This window comes from Agelaius tricolor, unplaced genomic scaffold, assembly GCF_023055355.1.
Source record: "Agelaius tricolor isolate 1412-34295 unplaced genomic scaffold, bAgeTri1.0.p SCAF_18, whole genome shotgun sequence".
Taxonomy (NCBI): Eukaryota; Metazoa; Chordata; class Aves; order Passeriformes; family Icteridae; genus Agelaius; species Agelaius tricolor.
In genome coordinates, this window is record NW_027269278.1 from 2857081 (window position 1) to 2877548 (window position 20468).

General features: G+C 52.4%; 2 protein-coding genes across 2 annotated transcripts; both read right to left on the bottom strand.

The window, feature by feature from the left end:
* Positions 1-79: 79 nt before the first annotated feature.
* On the bottom strand, positions 80-13401 carry LOC139597954 (uncharacterized). Its single transcript, XM_071443778.1, has 2 exons — positions 10622-13401; positions 80-4517 (listed from the first exon to the last, which is right to left on the bottom strand). The coding sequence occupies exons 1-2, from the start codon at positions 13055-13057 to the stop codon at positions 1335-1337; spliced, it is 5619 nt and encodes a 1872-aa protein (XP_071299879.1). The 5' UTR covers positions 13058-13401; the 3' UTR covers positions 80-1334.
* Positions 4507-8792, bottom strand: LOC139597579 (protocadherin beta-16-like). The gene has a single exon (XM_071443025.1). It carries the CDS (start codon positions 7094-7096, stop codon positions 4640-4642), a length of 2457 nt encoding a protein of 818 aa, XP_071299126.1. The 5' UTR covers positions 7097-8792; the 3' UTR covers positions 4507-4639.
* Positions 13402-20468: the final 7067 nt, after the last annotated feature.

The window sequence follows — 20468 nt, forward strand, 5'->3', positions numbered from 1 at the left end:
GTGAGAAGGTAAGTTGCACAATTCAAAAAATTCCTGAAAGGGCTTTACCAGAAATAATGTGTCTCCAAACACTTCTGTCTCCACAAAAGGGGGTTCACTTTATTTCAGTCTAACACATTTTTCAGTTTCTCATTTCAGAGATATATTTTACCAATTTACAATGTTAAACGGTATACTGTCAGCACATCACAGCATGAGGGAGGCTTTCTCATTATTTCATGCATCACAGACATCATTCAAACAACCAGTTCCTCTAGGTGGGGTGGCAGTCCTTCTCTAGATCAGCAGGCTCAGTACAGTGCTCATTCCATTTCAGAGGAGAAAGTGTGCGCAGGGGAATGCAAATGCTCTGACGCAAACACAGAAAATCATGTGGGAACAGCTTTCTAGTGCCATGAAGAAGCCTTGGGATTCAGGAAGAACAATAAAAAGACTAAACTCAATATCATTTTTTTTGATATCTTCTTGAATCTATCTTACAAAAATTGTGTTGTACTAGATATAGATTTTTTTCTTCAATGCATTCAATGACAATGAAAATGTTTCTACAGCTCTGTACAGCTGCAGTCTACCTGCAGAAGTTTGCAGTGTTTGTGCTCCTGTGTTTCCAAGCCAATTCTGAGGTGACAGAACACCCAAGCCCTTCTGGTAAGCCAAAGGAAAATTTTGTTTTGCATTTTGCAGCTCTGCTCAGGCTAGATAAGGATGATGAGAGTGCTGTTGTGAAAGGGTCCAAATCACCTCCTTCCCTGCTGAGCTGGCATTGCCTGTTGTAATGGCAGAGTGGGAGAAACCCCCTGCTTCACCAGGCAGTAATTATGAAGCCTCTGGAGATATTCAATGTCCGCACACAGAGCTCAAGTCACAGAAAGAGGCATCCAGAATGCAGGGAAAAAATCGCCTAGTTCTCACGTGGCCTTGTGACTCAGTAGTCAAAGCTTCCTTGCTTTCCAGAGTTGAGAAAATCCTTTTTGCATTTCAGTGAGGATATGATTAGTTTGGCTAACAGTTGTATTGTCTTGAAGATCAGAATAAAAAGATCCTCTGTCTAGTCAGACAGCAGGAGAAAGCAAATCATAGATTGAGGGCTAAACACATACATAAAGCCTTTCAGAAAAGGTGAAACCTATTACACACTAAGTGAGAGCACCTTGGGTTCTTTTATTTCCTCCATTGTTTTCTGGAGTGGCAGACATTGATTTCAAAGAGAATTTGCAGGAAGCAGGTTAAACCAATACAAAATACAAATTCCTATAGCGGATCCATTGCCACATGCTGCAGCCTGGATATCTTCCTCCCAAGACCCATGAAGCCTCCGTCTGCGCAGAGCCCAGCTAGTCAAAGGAAAGAGCGTTGAACTGTCCTGCAGAGAGAGTGCCAGCACTGTCTGGGGCCGTGTCCTCACTGCTGACAGGGACAGCGGGGAAATCCTGTTCCTCATGGGGGCCCTGGCCCACGGCGCAGTGCTGTGGGGGCAGGCTGGGCAGGATGGGCTTGAGGAATCTGAACTCGCTGTTGCCCGAGCCCGTGGTGAGGCTGATCTCGTAGCAATAGGGGCGGGGCAGGGTCCCTGCAGCAGCGGCTGCATCGGCCAGGCCGCTCTGCAAGGTGTCGGCAGCATAGAGCACGTGGCCAGCCTTCAGCTCCTTCCTCCTGCACAGCCTGCGAGCCACCAGCGCTGCGGTGGTGATGAGGAAGAGGAGGGAGACAAAGACCAAGGCAATGATTAAATAGGTGGTGAGGGAGGCGGCCTGATCCTCGGTGGCCGGGCTGCTGTGCGGGAGGCGCGCGTCGGAGAAGTCCTTGAGCAGGAGAGCGCTGAGAGCTGCCGTGGCTGAGAGCGGGGGCTTGCCGTTGTCTCTGACCAGCACAAGGAGCTTCTGCTTGACGCTGTCTCTCTCTGTCACCGGCCTCCTGAGACGCACCTCGCCGCTTTGGAGGCCCACGGAAAACAGGCCTGGGTCGGTGGCCCTCAGCAGGTGGTAGGAGAGCCAGGAGTTCTGTCCCGAGTCGGCATCGACGGCCACCACTTTGCTGATGAGGTAGCCCGCCTCAGCCGACACGGGCACCAGCTCACTGGAGGCCGGGCTGCTCTCGGGGGCCGGGTAGAGCACGAGCGGGGCGTTGTCGTTCTCGTCCAGCACCACAAGGCGGACGCTGACGTTGGCTCGGAGGGGAGGAGAGCCCGCGTCAGAGGCACTGACCGTCACCTCGGTCTGCCTCAAGTGCTCGTAGTCCAGGGGCCGCAGCACAAACACGTGTCCCGTCTCCGAGTTCACCGAGATGCAGGAGCACCAGGGCCGCTCTGGCCCTTGCTCTGCTGCCAGGGAATAGGTCACCTTGGCATTGAGCCCCACGTCAGCATCTGCAGCGCTCACGGCCCCAACAAACACCGTGGGGACGTTGTTCTCCCGCACGTACATGGTGTAGGAGGTCTGGTTGAAGACGGGGGCGTTGTCGTTGACGTCGGAGATGTCCACGGTGAAGGTCTGCGTGGTGCTGAGAGGAGGCGAGCCCGCATCTGCTGCCGTGACACTCAGGACGTACTGAGGCGTCTCTTCGCGGTCCAGCGCGCTCACTGTCACCAGCTCATAGTAATTCTTATAGGCCGGCCGCAGGGAGAAGAAGAGCTGATCCTGCAGGCCACAGGAGATCTTCCCGTTGGCACCAGAGTCCCGGTCCCTGACCGTAAACAGGGCAACCACCGTGCCGGGCACTGTGTTCTCGGGGAGGGGACTGCTGAAGGAACTGACCACCAGCTCTGGGGCATTGTCATTCACATCCACCACCTCCACCAACACCTTGCAGATGGCTGAGAGGCCCCCACCATCTGTCGCCCTTACACGGAGTTCATGATTCTCTGCTTCCTCGAAGTCCAGAGGTTTTGTGAGTTTAATTTCCCCAGTTATGGGATCAATGACAAATGAGGACTCACTCTGTTCCACTGCCTGGCTGAGCTGATAGGAAATGTCTCCATTGTCTCCTGCATCTGGATCAGTTGCCAGCACAGTCAGAACTACAGAGCCTTCTGGCATGTTCTCTAAAACCTTTCCAATGTACACCTCTTGTGTGAAGATGGGAGCATTGTCATTTACATCTAGAATGACAATTTTCACTACTGTTGTCCCAGTTCTCGGGGGAGAGCCACCATCTACAGCAATAACGTGGAACCTCATCTCTTCCTGTTCCTCTCTATCTAGTGGATTTTCCAAGACCAGTTCAAGATATTTGTCATCCTCCTTCCGACTTCCATAGGAGACACTAAAGTACTCATTCTCGGGAGAGATGCTGTACACCTGGATGTTATTGCTGCCAATATCAAGGTCCCGAGCTCCTTCCAGTGGGAAACGAGAACCCGGCTCGCTCGTTTCAGGGATCTTAAAACTGACTCGATCTTCAGGGAAGACAGGGGAATGGTCATTGATATCCTCCAGATCTACCTCGACCCGAAAGAACTGCAGGGGGTTGGAGAGCAGCAGCTCGAAGGGGAGCATGCAGGTGTGGGACTGGGCGCAGAGCTCCTCCCGGTCGAGCCTCCCCGCCACGACGAGGCGGCCGGAGGCGCGCTCGAAGCGAAAATGCTGCCGGCCGTCCTCCGAGACCAGGCGGGCGCGGCGAGCCGAGAGCTGCGCCGGCGTCAGCCCCGCGTCCTCCGCCAGCTCGCCCACCAGGGAGCCGCTTTCCGCCTCCTCGGCTACGGAGTAGCGGATGGGCTCGGCGCGAGCGAGCGGCAGCCCCAGCAAAGCACACACACAAAGCACTTGCCTTGCGAGCGCCATGGCGCGGCGGCGGCGGCGGCGGCCGGTGTCGGTGTCGGTGTCGCGGCGGGTGTCCCGGGCGATTCCGGGCGGAGAGCGGCGAAGTGCGGGGCGGGCGCCTTCCCTCGCTGTCTGAGATTGCGGCCGGCGGCCCGTAAGGCAGCCGGGGTGTGCCGGCAGCGGGTGACACGGGGCAGCGCTCGCTGCCGCAGCCGCTGCCACCTCCTCCCGGCTGCGCTGGGCTGAGCTGAGCTGAGCTGAACTGGGCTGGGCTGAGCTCGCTCGGGCTGTTGCGCTCCGGGCTCGGCCGCCTCCGCTGCCGCAGCCGCTCGGCGCCGCCTTGGCCGAGGGCACCACCCAGCGGTGCGCGCTGGGACTGCAGCCGCCGCCGCCCGCAGCCCGCGCTGCCGCTCGGCCCGGCCCGCGATCCCGAAGCCGCAGCGGGGGCTCCTGCGGCAGGGTGCGCTCACATTCTCTGCAGAGAGAAGTTCCCGGGCGGATGGGCAGTATCCCTGGGAGAGTTCCGGCGCCGGAGCATCGTCGGCAGCTCCTCCGCTTCCAGTCTTCTCGCCTCGCTAGTCCGAACTCTTGGCCTGCTGTGCTCCTGTCTACCCATTGTCGCGTCCGTGGCTTTCGAGAAACGCGGCGGCAAGAGAGGCTCAACGATTTTCCAGGGCACCATGAGGCAGAGGCTGATCTCGGAGGGACTGACCCGCGTTCCACGGCAGGAGAAACCGGCATGAAGCCTATGCAGGGAAATTATGCCTATAACAGCCGGGAAAGGCACTACAAGTACTGGGTAATCTCTGAGGACGGGGAAGGGAGGTGCGTCTCAGCACGGCTCAGGCATGGACGCGCACGCCTACTGGCCAGTCTCGCTGCTAAAAGGGAGGAGTGGCTGTGCTCCCCGCCTGGGTGTCCCGGTCGCAGGCGGGCTGCGAGCGGCGTAGCTGCTCCTCGCTCTTGTCCAGCCCCGCCTCTGCGTTGCTATGAAGGCTGGGCAGGATTGGCCTCACGAACTGGAATTCGCTCCTCCCCGAGCCGCTGGTCAGACACATTTCGTAGCGGTAAGCTGGCGACAGAGTGCCCGTGCTGCCCACGCCCACGCCGTCGCTGGCGAAGTCTCCGTCCGCGTAGCAGCTGGGAGAGGGAGGAGGAAGTTCTGCCCGGACGCGAGCTTTGCAGAGCGTGTTCGCTGTTAAGGCGAGGACGGACAAGAGGAAAAGGGACGAGACGCAGCACAGGGAGGCGATGAGGTAAGTAGTGAGCATTTCCTCCTCGGCCACCTGCGCCTGCTGTCCGCCTGCGGGATCGTGGCCAAGGTGGTGGAAAGCATCGGAGAAATCGTCCACCAGTGCCACGGCGAGAGTGGCGGTGGCAGAGCGCGGAGGCCGCCCGCGGTCCCGCACCAGCACGATGAGCCTCTGCCGGGCCGCGTCCCGCTCGGTCACGGCCCGCGCCGTGCGCACCTCGCCGCTGTGCAGCCCCACGCGGAACAGCCCCGGCTCCGTGGCCTTGGCCAGCTCGTAGTTCAGCCACGCGTTCTGCCCCGCGTCCGCGTCCACCGCCACCACCTTGGCCACCAGGTAGCCGGACGGTGCCCAGCGCGGCACCAGCTCTCCGGCCGCGCTGCTGTCGGGGCCCGGGTGCAGCAGCACGGGCGCGTTGTCGTTCTCGTCGCGCACGACGATGCGCAGCACGGCCTGGGCGCTGAGCGGCGGGGAGCCGCCGTCGGCTGCGCTCACTGTCACCTCGAAGGCAGGAACCTTCTCGTAGTCCAGCGGGCGCAAAGTCCGGACGGTTCCACTCTCCGCGTCCACTGACACGAAGGATGCGGCGGCGAGGGTGCCCGTCGGTGGCGGCACTAGCGAGTATCTCACGCGGGCGTTCTCTCCCGCGTCAGGGTCCGTGGCACTGAGGCGGCCCAGGCTCCTCCCCGCGGGCTCGTTTTCGCTCATCACCATGGTGTAAATGGCCTGGGTGAAGGTGGGTGCATTGTCGTTCACATCCAAGAGCCGCACGAGCAGGGTTTTGGATGCCGAGAGGGCCGGGGAGCCCTCGTCTCGAGCTCGCACCGTCACGTTGTATTCCTCCACCTGCTCCCGGTCCAGCGTCTCTGATGTCACCAGCGCGTACGCGTCGGCTGCCAGCAGAGTGATCCTGAAGGGTTGCTCTCCTGTCAGCTCGCAGCTCGTCCTGCCATTGTCCCCCGAGTCCCGGTCTCTCACGTTGAAGAGGGCCACCACGGTGTCCGGCGGGGCGGCTTCGGAGAGGGTGCTGGTGAGCGAGGTGATGATCACCTCGGGGGCATTATCGTTCACGTCCTTGACCTGCACCTCCACCTTGCAATGCGTGGACAGGCCCCCTCCATCTGTGGCTTGGACGTCTATCTCATAGCTCTTTTTTTCTTCATAATCCAAAGGCTTTTTGAGTCGAATCTGGCCTGTCTCTGGGTTTATTTTAAACGTTTGGAGATTTTCTTCTGAATTTTGAAATATGGAATACACTATTTCCCCATTCGTTCCTTCGTCTAAATCGCTAGCAGACACTACCACCACTATGGTGTCCTCTGAGCTATTTTCCATTACAGAGACTTTATACAGAGTCTGGGTAAATACCGGGCTGTTGTCGTTTGTATCCAGGACTACCACGCGGATTAAAGCTGTGCCAGACCGCGGTGGATTCCCACCATCCACAGCCGTGATGATGAAAGCAACTTCTGCCTGCTGCTCCCGGTCCAGAGCTCGATCCAACACCAGCTCGGCGTACCTCCCGCCGTCATTTCGCCGCTGGGTGTACACATGGAAATACTCGTTCGAGCTGATACTATAATGCTGAAGGCTGTTGTTCCCCACGTCTGGATCGTGAGCACTTTCCAACAAAAACCGAGTCCCGGGCATTGCAGATTCCGGGATCGTTAAAACAATCTCTCTGTTTAAGAACACAGGAGCATGATCATTTATGTCGGTGAGTCTCACCTCAGCTCGGAAGGACTGCAGTGGGCTCTCCAGCAGCACCTCGAAACGCACCAAGCAGGGCTCGCTCTGTCCACACAGCTCTTCCCGATCCATTTGCTCTCTCACCACCAAATCCCCGGTGTGCTGGTTCAGCTGTAAATACTGCTTTTCTCCTTCAGGAACGACTCGAGCCTGACGAGCCAATAATTCCTCACCGGTTAGTCCCAAATCCTTAGCGATATTCGCTACAAAAGAGCCTCTCTCCGCCTCTTCGGGCACAGAGTACCGAGCGGTTTCTGCTCTCATCCCCGAGACGCAGAGGACAAGGAGCAGAGCCGCCGCTCGCCCCGGGAGCGGTTCCTCGCTCTTCCTCGGCTTCATTCTCTTCCAGAGACCCGATCTCGTCCTCTGTAAGCTGGATGGAGCTGCCGATACAGCCTGCCGACCCCCGAGCGGAGCAGCCCGGGATGGTGCAGCCCCGCCCGCCCGAATCGCGGGGGCAGCGGAGCTCTGGAGCTGCGCGGAGCTTCCGCGGTCAGCAGCGGCACCAGGCGGCCGAGCTGTAGAAGGATTCGAAGATTTCCCAGCGCAAAGCCTGGAAAGCAGAGATTAACGGCTCGTTTTCTCCCTTCCTAGGTCAAAGCATAGAGACTGCAATGTCCATACAACCGTATTCAAAGTATGGCCACTGGCTGGATGAGCAATGCCTCTGTTTACCTTCTACTTCAAAACAAAGTTTATATAAAGCTGGGTCGTTCCTTTTGTTTTGGTTCCCCCCCACTTCCCGCAGTGTGAACTCTTTGAATAAAGGACTTTCCGGCTGCTCAGCTGGAACAGCTGTGTATTGTTACAGGGGTCCAGCCTCCAGGTGAGGTGGTCTTTTAACCACGGCAGCAAGCGCCAGGGTCGTTCTCGGAATGGACAGAGATTGTTCCCGCGGTTCATGACTTCTCCTGCTGGGAGCTTTTGGGAATGGGCTGGAGGCAGCATCTCAGACCTCAGCTCCACTCAGAAAAAAACTCTTCCGCCTTGCTCCGACTTCTGAGACCGTCCTATTTCCCAGATCGTTCTGATTTTCCCCGGCATTAATTCCATTCCAGATGCACGGATTTATTCCCGAAATGCTGCTCTTGAGTTGGCTTTTTCCTCGGCCATGACTGTGGCAAGTGATCTCGAGACAGCACACTCACCCGAGGGAGTTCCAAGCAGATTTTATTGTTTTCTGACATCACTCATTTGACTCTTTAAAATGGTTCAACGACAGGAATTATCACATTACTTTATAGTTTAATACCGGCTGACGAAAGAAAACCAGAAAGCTTCTTGACACCCTATATTCTACAGTGTCCTAAGCTAATTGTAAATAGTTTCGTCTATTTTACTGAAAACCCACAAACAACACTTTTAATTATCTTGGTTTTTAAAAAAAGTCAAATAGTATTTTCAACTTTATGGGAAAAAAAAAGAAAGGAAGAAAGAATACACTGCTCAAAGCCCACTCTTTATAATTAGGAGAGCCTGTAAACTCCTGGCCAAATATATCGTGTGCCAATGCCAGCAGTTCAAAATGTAAACAGCTTCTGCCTATTTTGTAAGAAATTCCTTTGCAAGCACCACTTAATTTTACATAATATCTGTTTTGCCTGGTGTTGAATACACGGCAGAAAATTAAGATATTTTTATATAAAGCTCTCTCCATAAAAAGAAAGAAACAAACAAAGCACGAAAGGAAATCCCCCAGAGAAGGTGGTGTAACAAGAAGTTAAAGATCTGCTGCCAGTTTTCTGTATTTCTTGAAGTATGTAAAAGCAGTAGCACTCTCACAATCATACATTATTATGTATGATAATTATTGATTATTATGATCATAATTGACTATTATGTAATCAACATGGAGCACGGTTCTCCTTCTCCATCAACAGCACAGTTACAAAATATTTACATGAATAAAGTACTGCTCAAGGGGAAAGTACTCTCACAGAGAAGGTTTCATCTCCCTGGTACTTTTTAGGGAGGTGTTTGGTCTCTTTGTTCCCTTTTCCCTGTGAGGACAAACTTGACTTTCTCTTCGCTTATTGATGGGAGAGCCAAGGGTTTTGCTCAGAACTGACATTTAGCTCCAGCTCCCTGTTTGCAGGGCAAACTGCACCTGCAGCTCTGGGCCCCGTATCTTCAGAGAGGGGAGCATTGCCCTGCAAAGAACAAAGAGAGCAGCTGTTATTTGGAGTTGAAGGAAAGCAAGCCTCACCGAGAAGCTCAGAGGATGTCTTACACCACTGCCTGTGTCACACCCCTCCTCTCTACTGGGAGCCAAAGAGCAAGCAAGACTTGGCGGACCTCTGACCTGAATGAAGAACACCCGAAGTCAGAAACCTCCTCCAAAAAGATACTATTGCAAAATCTTAATGAATCTCTATAAAACTTTTATGAGTTTTGAGTAATTTGAAATGGTGAGAGCCCCAAACAGAAACCACTTTCTCACAAACAGTAAATGTGGTTTAATGTTGATATATCAAGAAGGGTCCTTGTCTTCCCTGAGGCTACTGTGATTCTGACACTCTGCAGTAAAGTTAGTCCAAGTGGTGGTTATGAAATATGAAAATATTAACTGACCCTGATGGTGTTTGTGTTTCTCCAACCTCATCCATGTTCATCATCCTTCCTACTGTGAAATGCCAGATGGATCCTTCAACACTCTCCATGGAGTCCCTACAGAATCCCATACTAAGAGGTGGCTGACTGATAACCACACTTTTCTGGCCAACGCTACCTATGCAAGTCACAAAAACATAAGGGAATTTAATGGCAGTGGTTCCCACCTCCACAGGCTCCAGCAGTTTGTAAGACAGCTTGAGTTCAGCACTGCCACCACCCTGGTGAATGGCACAGGGCAGCACCGAGCACCAGCTCCCAACAGCAGTGCAGGGGACATAGCTGGGGTCACCCTTTGCACAGCTGTCCCTGCAGTCCCATCTGACGCTGGACAGGCCACTACATTCCTGTTACTGCCACCTCCGGGAGGATGTATCCTTAGGAATGGTGTCATTCCTGCTCCAGGTCTCTACATAGTGTGTGGGCAGGACGCACATGTCTGTGGGCACACGGGTTGTGGTAATTGGGGGTGGGGCTGCGGCCCAGCCTCATCCCCAATGGGTTACAGCTGTGCAGGACAGGTGATCAGTATTGAAAGTGATGAGACCTGGCACGCCCAAGTGCACTGATCAATCGCAAAATGTAGAGAGGACACACAGGTGCAATGCATGAACATGAAGGGTATAAAAGGCTGGGCTAAAGAGCAAGAAGGTCACACTCTTGGAGCCTTTTGGAGGGGTATGGTGTTAGTCTGTATGGGCTAATGCTTGATGCCTTCTGACATTGTATGGTGATACTCTGTGTATTGTGGCCAGATCTGCTGTGACACATCTCTACCTGTACTTTTCACCTTCTCACAGCCTAAATCCTCCCCTTTGGAGAGACACCAAAGACTTGATCTATCACAAATACTCAGCATGGATATGGGCCCAGCTGCCCAGAGAGGTGGTGGGTGCCCTGCCCTTGAAATATCCAAGGTCTGCTTGGCTGGAGCTCTGAGCAACCTGGTCTAGTTGAAGGTATCTGTGCTCAGGGCATGAGGGTTTGGACTTAACAGCTTTTAAAGGTTCATTCCAACCCAAAATATTCTATCCTTCTATGATGCGGAGAGGCATGGTTAGTCATCATTTGGGGAGCAGCTGAGCTCTGCTGGATCCTCCTGGGAGGCCTCTCCAGCAGTTCTGAGATACTTTCTATCATCTCCTCCCACCCTAGGGACTCCTCCACTGGCAGTTCTGCAGCTTCAATAGTCCTTGCTCCCAGGGCTTGTCACACCTCCCTCCCGCCTGCCCGATGGCCCTGTCAGTCCCTCACCTGCGCAGTCCAGTCGCCCTCGGCCCCGAGGTTGGCGGCGTCCTGCGAGCACACCGAGCTCCGCTGCTCGCCGGGCCCGGGGGGCAGCCCGGCAGGGAAACAGGGGAAGAGCGGCCTGAGGAAACGGAACTCGCTGTTGACGGTGCCGGCGGCGAAGCAGACGTCGTACACGTAGCTGCGGGGCAGGGAGCCCGCGCTGCTCTCCGTGGCTGTGGTCGGGAACGTGGGCAAAGTCTCCGTCTCGCTCCGCCTGGCCCGCCGCACCTTCACTACCAGGGCGGCCACCGCGGTGACGAGGAACAGCGCCGACACGCAGACCAGGGAGGCGATGAGGTAAAGAGTAAGCGGCCCGTCGGGCTCGGCGGCCGGTGCCTCCTTGCTCACCCGTAAATGGGCTTCGGAGAAGCCGTCCACCAATGCCACGGCGAGAGTGGCGGTGGCAGAGCGTGAGGGCTGCCCGCGGTCCCGCACCAGCACGATGAGCCTCTGCCGGGCCGCGTCCCGCTCGGTCACGGCCCGCGCCGTGCGCACCTCGCCGCTGTGCAGCCCCACGCGGAACAGCCCCGGCTCCGTGGCCTTGGCCAGCTCGTAGTTCAGCCACGCGTTCTGCCCCGCGTCCGCGTCCACCGCCACCACCTTGGCCACCAGGTAGCCGGACGGTGCCCAGCGCGGCACCAGCTCTCCGGCCGCGCTGCTGTCGGGGCCCGGGTGCAGCAGCACGGGCGCGTTGTCGTTCTCGTCGCGCACGACGATGCGCAGCACGGCCTGGGCGCTGAGCGGCGGGGAGCCGCCGTCGGCTGCGCTCACTGTCACCTCGAAGGAGCGCACCTTCTCATAGTCCAGCGGGCGGAGGATATAAACATCCCCGTTTTCAGCGTTGACTGACACTTCGGGCTGCTCTTTGCCCTCCTGCCGCACCAGTGCGTAATTCACACGGGCATTTATTCCTGCGTCGGCGTCCGTGGCCTTCACGCTGCCGATGCGGAGCATGGGGCTGTTGTTCTCCGTGACAGACATGGTGTAAATCTCCTGGGTGAACTCTGGGGGGTTGTCGTTCACATCTGATATCTGCACGAAGATGCTTTCCTGAGAGCTCAGCCGCTTCCTACCCCAGTCTGTGGCTGTGATGGTGATGTTATACTCCGCCGTCCTCTCCCTGTCCAGAGCCGCGTTTGTTCTCAGTTCGTAGTAATTATCCAAAGTGGGGGCGAGGCTGAACGGCAAGTCCCCGTCGATGGAGCACTCCGTCCTGCCGTTGTCCCCGGAGTCCCGGTCCCGCACACTGAACAGAGCCACCACGGTGCGTGGCGGGGCGTCCTCGGGAATGGAGGCGCTGAGGGAGGTGAGCGCTATCTCCGGGGCGTTGTCATTCTCGTCCAGGACCTCCACCTGCACTTTGCAGTGCGCAGACAGCCCTCCGCCGTCCGTGGCTTTCACCACCATAGTGTGGGATTTTGCTTCCTCAAAATCCAGTTTTCCTGCGACTCGGATTTCACCGGTGGTAGGGTTCAGCTGGAAGAGCTGCCGGGATCGCTCCGATGTCTGGGTAAAGGCATAACGCACTTTCCCGTAGGACCCTTCGTCGGGATCCGTGGCAGCGACTCTGACCACCAGCTGCTCCAGGGGGCTGTTCTCAGCCAGGCGCACCTCGTAGCTCTCCCTTTCGAAGACAGGAATGTTATCATTGGCATCCACAACCACGATCCGGACCTGAGCCGTGCCCGACCTGGGTGGTGACCCCCCGTCGGTGGCGGTCAGAAGTAAATTCAGCTCTCCCTGCTCTTCACGGTCGAGCTGACGCTGTAGGACGAGCTCCACATATTTTACGCCATTTTTTCCTGTTCCCAGAGAGAGGGAGAAATGAGGATTGGGCGCAAGGCTGTAGTTCTGCAAACCATTAATGCCCACGTCCTTGTCCTGGGCGCTTTCCAGGGGGAAACGGGAGCCAGGAGATGCTGTTTCCAGAATCTCTAAAACCATCTCCTTCTCCGGGAACACGGGCGAGTTGTCGTTTACGTCACGAACTTCCACCTCCCCTCGGATAAGCTGCAACGGATTTTCAAAGAATATCTTAAAGACGAGCGTGCAGGTATCGCTCTGCGGACAGATCTCCTCTCGGTCCAGCGACTCCTTTGCCGTCAGGATTCCGGTGTTTTGATTGAGTCGGAAAAGCTGCTCGTTCCCCTCGGACACAACGCGGGCTTTGCGAGCCGCAAGCTGGCTCAGAGGAACCCCCAGGTCCTTGGCGATATTGGCGACGAAGAAGTCGCTCTCCATTTCCTCCGGCAGGGAGTAGCGGAGGGTTTCAGCCCCACTCTGACACACGCAAATACACAGAATAAACAAGATCACTTGCCTCTTTCTGTCTCCGCTCGGTCTCCCACAGGCCATCACTCTCCAAAAAAGCCATCCGCAGTCCTCGGCGGCTGTCAGCATTTTTTAGCAGCGTCCGAAAAAGAGCGGTGTGGGCCAGCAATCCTGGGGTGAAGGAATCTGGAAGCCCCCGAGTGCTCTGACTCCTTTGCGAGCAGCTCAGCTCACACGGTTTTTTTGTCTCCCTGTGTCTGCAAAGCCGGGGCGGACCGAGGAACGCTCCGGTCCGCGGCCAACATCCCCACCCAGCGTCGGAAGGGGGAATATTTGCTCTCCATCGGGGCAGCGCTGCTGGCTCGGGGTTTGCTGCTTGAACCCGCGCTCTTTGTGCCAAAGAGATAAAAAAGGTGCGGTGTAAAAGCTCTTCTCTCTCAGAAGTGGGATCCCCGCTCACACACAGAGCGCTGCTCCGGGTATCACATCCCAGCTCGCAACCACGAACTCTTCATACGCAGCTTTTGGTTTCCCTTGTGTAGATACGGCAAGTTCCACTTCCACAGAAGAGATTTGCCTTTTCTTCTCCACTTGTTAATCAGCACAGGACGATTAGTAGGCGTGGCGAGTCAGAGAAGCTATTGAAAGCGAGAGCTGGTGCCAGAGAGCTGACAAAGAATTGCCCTTGAGTAAAAGTTTCATTATCACCACAGGTCGCCATCACAGCAGGATGATAAAGCTGTCCTAGGACACATCATCCTAATGCTATTTTTTTCTTTCTGAGTATCACACCTCGCCTGACTTTGACACTTTTCTATGTGAAAAAGATGCTAAACTCGAAGTCCCGTATCTGCCTAGGGATGTATGGCCAAGAGCCGGTTAATACGAAAGGCAAGGAAACAAACAGGGAGCCCCTAAATTAAACTCCGCGATACACAAACGCTAACGAGGAGCTAACGGAGACAATGGCAAAGATAAAGCTGTCATCACACTAACAGACGGGCCATTAAAAGAATAATCTGTTGAACTCAGAGGTTCAACAAAAACTCTGTAAAAGATAAAGAAAAAAGTTCTAAAGATTCTCACGGATTATCAGGAAAAAAATGTCATGGAAGAGAACGAATTGGTTATGAGGCGTTTCAGGGGGGCTTCAGGAATTTGTAAGACTTATTGTGAGATGATGAGAGGCAGAATCAAACTCGCTAAGAAGGAGATGTCTACAGCAGACCTGTTAGGAACAGCCACGGGAAAACGGAGGTGGAGGGGATATCGAGGGGTTCTGAGCACAGTCGGGTACTGTGAAGCAGAATTTGCGCCGGAAATCGGATGAAAACCTCAGAGTCACACAGGCCCCGAAGACAGATTTACACCTCGACTGCTTCTGCAACGAATGCACTAAGGATGTGCACAGCTGCCTGCGAGCCCAGCCCAGCCTTTCTCTTAGAGAATTAAAAAATGAAGGAGGGACCAAAATACTTCTTGCATTATTTACCTGTGTCTCGAGCATTTTTAGTTCGGATTTTACTATAAAAGAAACTACGCTATTCAAAATTTTTCTAATAAAGTATCATAACCCTCTTGGGTTTGGTAACTTTTCTTTAATTTCCTAGATGTTTTCCCCTTATTTTTGTTTGCTAAAAGGAGTGACGCTGTCAAACAATACTCAAGAGATCAAGTCCTGGAAATTCTCTGATGTCTTCATTTGTTTTAAAGTAAAAACTTCGTACCTGTATAGGAGAAAGTAACAATTAGGGTTGACTTCAGGATTCCCGGAAATTTTTAACTACTAAGATCTTGCACGAACGAAGTGATTTCCGGAGACTTCCTCTTTTCACCCCTTGACTTGGAAGCGTGATAAGATCTAAACCACTGACATAACTCAAAGGGCAGCTCCTCCTGTCTTCCCTTCGAGTGCCACGTCCACCTCTCGAGCTGCGGTCATTATCACCAACAGAGAACTCAAACCGTAGGCCAAGCACAGCAGCAGATGTGCTGCGAAAGTGCCTTCTCTTTTTTTTTCTTGCCACACAAAAACAACTGTGACACCTGTAATCCACTTGCTTTGTGCCCATTTTTTCACCTCCGAGGGGGAAATGTGTATTTCCTTCTACTTATCCTAATCTTTGGCATCGCTGCGCAGCAGGGGGAAAGACTCAGGCCGAGAAAAGCCTCCACAGACATTTCCTACCCTGAGGGCAGGAGCTCAATTATTGCTGCTGCCATCATTTCAGCAAGGAAATGGTGTCCTTCGGCTTCAGGTGTAAGAACAGTGATCCCTAACGGAGCTCTTGGCTGTAACAATATCTTTGCTCATCAGAAGATGATGCTCTTCCACCGTTTATATTCCTTCGGAGTATATTCAGAATTCTTTTGGAGACATGAAAGAGGGTCACTTACCGTGCAGCACTAGAGAGACAATGCTGGTGTTTTCCTTTGGGTCACAACAGTGAAATGGATGGGTATTAATTTAAAAAAAAAAGAAGTTCGAATACTGCTAGACGGAGGCACACTGTATTTTAGGACAAACAAAGGAACTATACCCATAACAAGAAAGACTTGCATAAATGTGCCAAAGAATTCGCTTATCTCCTCGGGCATACAGTGATATTGAAGGCTTCCTCATCTTTTGTTTTACTGATGACATCTTTATCCTTAGAAGAACCAAAAAACCAGTTGTCTTCATTCTGTCATTTAAAACTATGCTAGAAAAGCATTACAGCAGCAAATCCTGCTCAGTTCCTGGTATGGCTTCGTGTTTCAGGACACAGCTCGGCTAAAAGAAAATTCTGCCCGCACTTGAAGCCTGAGCGATTTCAATTTCCAAAATCCTTCCTGGTCTTTCATCTGGGAATTCAGATCCTCTGAATAAAATCTCAGTGGTCCCATGCCCGGTTCTGTGGTCCCCTCGGATAAAGGTTCCTTCTCCATCCCTGGAGCCACCGTCTGCTCCCCTCCAGCACACCCTGAGGATGGGATGGCTCGGGAGGAGCCTGCAGAGCAGGAGAACAGACGCTTCCCTGAGTCACAGCGTTTTCCACATCTGAGTGCAAGGACGGACCAACACTCCCGACTCTCCTTCCCGGCCAGCTCCCACGATGGATTTTTTCTTCCATCTCTGTAACAATCAGGCTGCACCCCGAATTCCCGTCTATCCCGCGGAACAGGGGCCGGAGCTCTCAGCGGGCTGCAAACGTGAGCAAAGCTGGGAGAATCCTTCCTAACCTTCCGGCTCTCGGTTGTGTTGTAAACACCACGGGTACCTGTTCTGAGGCTCATTTTCCGAGACACACAGCAGCCTCCTCCCTCTGTCTGCCCTCGGTACAGCGATGCTTTCCCCGTCAGTCTGTTAAAACCAAACATTTACTTCTCCCGTCAGCAACTCTGTGCTTACCGACCAACCGACCCGGAGCTACCCCAGACCTCCGGTGAAATCCTCCCACATCCCGCAGGGATGGCCCTGGGAGGCGATCTCCGTCCTTCACATCCCCTGTTTCACTTTGTGCTCTCGGCTTTTCCAGGCGCGTCTCGATGCGGCGATTCCCAGCTCATCCTTTGGAAAGGCTTTAAACCGGGGCGTTTCTGCGGGCTCTCAGCCGGTGCCAGCCCCGCAGGGTCCGTCTGCTGTGACCCTGGTGTCTCCCCAGTGTCCCCCCCCTCTCCCCGCAGCACCAATGCGCGCCCAGCACGGGCCGAGAGCGCCGCTGGGCGGCCAGAGCAGGAACTGCAGCGGAGCGTCTGCCCCGAGCCTCGGCTGGAATCTCCTCTCTCGCCTGCCGGCTACTGCAAGGACGAATTCTGAAATGTATTTCCCACCCGGACTCTTTGGCACGTAAATGCGCCCCCTTAGTATTTGTTGAGACGTTTGGGTTGGCATTAATAATCCAGGCAAACGTGAAACGTTCTACACAAACCTTCCAACGAGTGTGCTTAACAAAGTCACAGGAAAACGTAGCAAACGCTGCTCATGTGCTGTGCACTACATTTTCCAGGAAATAAAGGCGTTTTCAAGCACAGGCTGTTTGTGAGAGGCTGAGTTTTGAATACTTTCTATTTCAGGAGATCTCCAACTGCTGTCTGTCCTCTCCTAAAGTTAAGAACCAATTCAGTGTTAACAGCAGCACCAACCTCCACTGCCTCTTGGATCAGCTGCAATAGATTTCCAAAGAATACCTTAAAGATGAGCCTGCAGATATTGCTCTGTGGACAGATCTCCCCTTGTTCCAGTGACTCCTTTAAAGTCAGGGCTTCAGTGTTTTGATTTAGGCAGAAATTCTGCTGCTGCTCCTCAGACAAAATGGAGAACATATTTCTTCCTAGGCATCAGTATTTCCTTTCAAATGACACCAGTTCATGAGTCCATCTGCTCTAAAACCTTCCTGTGTAGCTTCCAGCTTCAAAGAATAAAGGAAAATCTCCTGCTTCAAAAGTCTAAGTTCATGGAATTCCTCAGAGACATTCTGCATTCTCCAGTCTCCAAAGACTCTTTTGAGTTCTAGACAGAAGATACCTGCCAGATTGACAGAGAGCAGGTTTAGATGAGACATTAACAAGAAATTCCTTACTGTGAGGATGGTGAGGCTCTGAGGTTGCCCAGAGAAGCTGTGGCTGCCCTGTCCTTGGCCAAGTTGGACCTGGGATAGTGGAAGGTGTCCCTGCCCATGGCAAGGGGTTGGAACAAGATGATCTTGAAGGTCCTTTCCAATCCAAACCATTCTGTGATTCTATGTGTGCTGATTTTTCCAGCTGTAAAAGGCAAAAAATTCTCTCCTTCCTCTCTATCCATGACTATCTCAGTACTTCTCACTTGGAAATGAATCCTCTCAACTGCAACACTTTTCTACCATGAATGCCTTTTGAAGGCAAGTAAGTATTTTCATCTTTGTAAACTTTGTGCTTAGTGGGATCAAAATTTTCCACCTTTTATCTCATGCCTAGATCAAATATGCAGAAATTTTCTTCACAAATTCCTACATCCAGGTGGGGTTTTTGTGTCCTGAAGTCTCAAATGGTCAACAAATAATATTTCAATTTCTAGAAGTTATGGGGCAAGTGTCATCTACTGAGATTTTTTCCCCATGTTCTTCTGTTCAATTTCTTTATGACTCCTTGCACAGTTTCCTGCAGTGGCTGTTTCAGTTGACTCAGAGGAGAAATTCAAATGGAAACTCATGTGGTCGACAGCCAAGCAGCACAAGGCTTTCAGGTAATTCAAGTTCACTGGGTAAATAACCTTGGTTTTCTCTGTGCTTTTCACAAAACAACAAAGAACAGGATGATTTTCTCAGCAACATTTGGAAAGCCTTGAAAAAGACATTTCAGGGATAGAAGTACCACACAGGCATTCATGAACGAGGGCAAGAATCCTCAGGCTTGTGGAGAAATCTTTCTATGATTGGCTAGCCAAAGATAGGAATTAGAAGTGTTTGAGCATTATAGTAAGAACCAGACAGACCATGTGCTGTCCAGGGCAGAGAAATAGCACATTTTGTCTTAAAAGGACATGTCAGGAAGGAATGGATATGGGAAGAGATTGGCTTTGGACAGGCTAATTTTGGAAATCTGTCTGGTCATCTGAGCAAGAAAACAGGGATTCAGCTGAGAAGCAAATTTGAGAGTGAAGGAGAGAGTGGGAGAGCAGAAGAAAGGGACAGCCAGCAATGATTAGAGGAGGGAAAGATGCTGTGCAAGAGGGACCAAGAGAGGACCAGCATGAAGCTGTTTGGTTGACAAGGCTGACCAAGCAGGGTAAGGACAAAGAAACACGGGTAGGATCCATCCTAAGAACAGCTTAGGAAGGGCTGGTTGATGTGACATCTGTAAGAAAGGAATCACAAAAGGCATTAAAAGGAAAGTGGGGTCCAATCGACCAAGTAAAAGGGTATTGGGAATTCTGTGGAGCAGCAGGAAGGGCAGTAAATGCAGTTTGAAGTCAAAGTAGGTGCATGGATCAGAAAGGAGCCAACATGGACACAAAGGATGAAGAAATAAATGAGTTAGGTAGGAGGAAGAAAGTGTATATATGATCCTGTTGTTGGGGAAGATGAAACAGGAAAGCTTTATAAATATGATTGCTTGGCAAAAGATTTTGAGAATATGGAAACTATAAGTGAGATTGAAATGAAAGCAAGCTTTGAGATCCCTCAGTTACTGAACAAGTGGAAAACAATGGTGTGGCTGCTGAAGGTGATCCCCTTTTGATGGAACAACACCCTCTGCTTGCAGACAGGCCCAAGGGTCAGAGCAGACCCTGCCAGCTTGGCAGAGGGGCCCAAAGAGGAGTTTTTAGGGTTTAAAATGTAACACAGTATGGTAATGTAATGACTCTTACAGGCTGTATGTAAATGCTATAGGATTTGTATCTTGTACTGGATTGGTTAGTGAGAATCAGAATATTCAACACAGAAGAAGATTTATTGTATTGTAACGGGAACCTCGCTCTCTTACCCCTTTTACTCTCTTACACTTTTACTCTCTCACCCTCTCATCCTCTCTGCCCCTCTCTTCTCTTGGGCCTGCTCTGAGCTGTGCCTGGCAGCTCCCAGCAGGGCCCTGCCCCCAGGCCCTTTGCAATAAACCCCAAGTTCCTGACCTGGCTGCAGAGATCTCTGCTCTCCATCCATCCTGACCGTGCTACCCCCTGATGCTCCTACACCTGTAAGCTTGCACTGGTCTTTCTCCGGTTCTCAATGTCTGTCTTAAGACTTAGATTTCCTCACTTCCACTTCCTCAGAATGCCTTTCTTTCCAATGGGAGAGCAAAAAATTATCAGAAGGTATCAGCAAACCAAAAGGAACCCTTCTATCTCAGCCAGTGTAACAGGAAGTGTCCAGTACCCAACTTTCTGTCTCCTGATGCCAGGTTTGGCCCTTCTGTAAGCCAGGTTCTGAATGCTGTACCCCTTGGATGGCATGAACATACTGAGATGAGCTCTGGAAACCAGGGCCCAGTGGTACCTGAAGGGAAGGTCAGTGGAGAAGGGATTCAAGCACAGCTTCATGGACAGCCTGGCCACTGCCTGGAAGGAAAGCAGGAGTTCTGAACTGAGAACTTTTCAAATGATGCATGTGTTGGTGTGGGTTTTTTTCCTTTTCACAAACAGGATGGGACTGCTGGGATCTGTTCCTGGAGCTTTATTTGCAGCATCAGCTTCATGACACAGTTGAGACAGTAGGAAGATGGCAAAGCTCATGTACAGCCAGCAGCAGCCAAAGATTTCTTTTACAGAACATTTAAAAAACTTTTTAGCCAATGGCATATTGCTAAACTTACAGACAGTTAGTTTAGCCAATTATTAAAAGCACACACCTGCTTCACACAAAGCTTGCTTGTCTGCTTTCTATTAACAATACACAATACTCCAGTATTAAGCTTAAAACCTTCTACTACCTTGCTAACCCTATTTTTTTCTGCAGTCTTAAGGTCTATCTTAGCCAAGCCTAAGACTCAAGCTATTGTTCAATGTCCTTGCTTGCTCTACCATTGTAACTTTTTGTGCTTTCAGGTTTTGCAGCTGCAGCTAGCTCTAATTTTTCTGTTTTTT

What these genes read in the sequence shown, in the direction of transcription:
- LOC139597579 (XM_071443025.1), bottom strand. Translation starts at nt 7,096, where the DNA reads ATGAAGCCGAGGAAGAGCGAGGAACCGCTCCCGGGGCGAGCGGCGGCT.
- LOC139597954 (XM_071443778.1), bottom strand. Translation starts at nt 13,057, where the DNA reads ATGCTGACAGCCGCCGAGGACTGCGGATGGCTTTTTTGGAGAGTGATG. An exon ending in AGGGCGACTGGACTGCGCAG is followed by an intron (nt 4,518 to 10,621) that starts GTGAGGGACTGA and finishes TTATAGGCATAA; the next exon opens with TTTCCCTGCATAGGCTTCAT.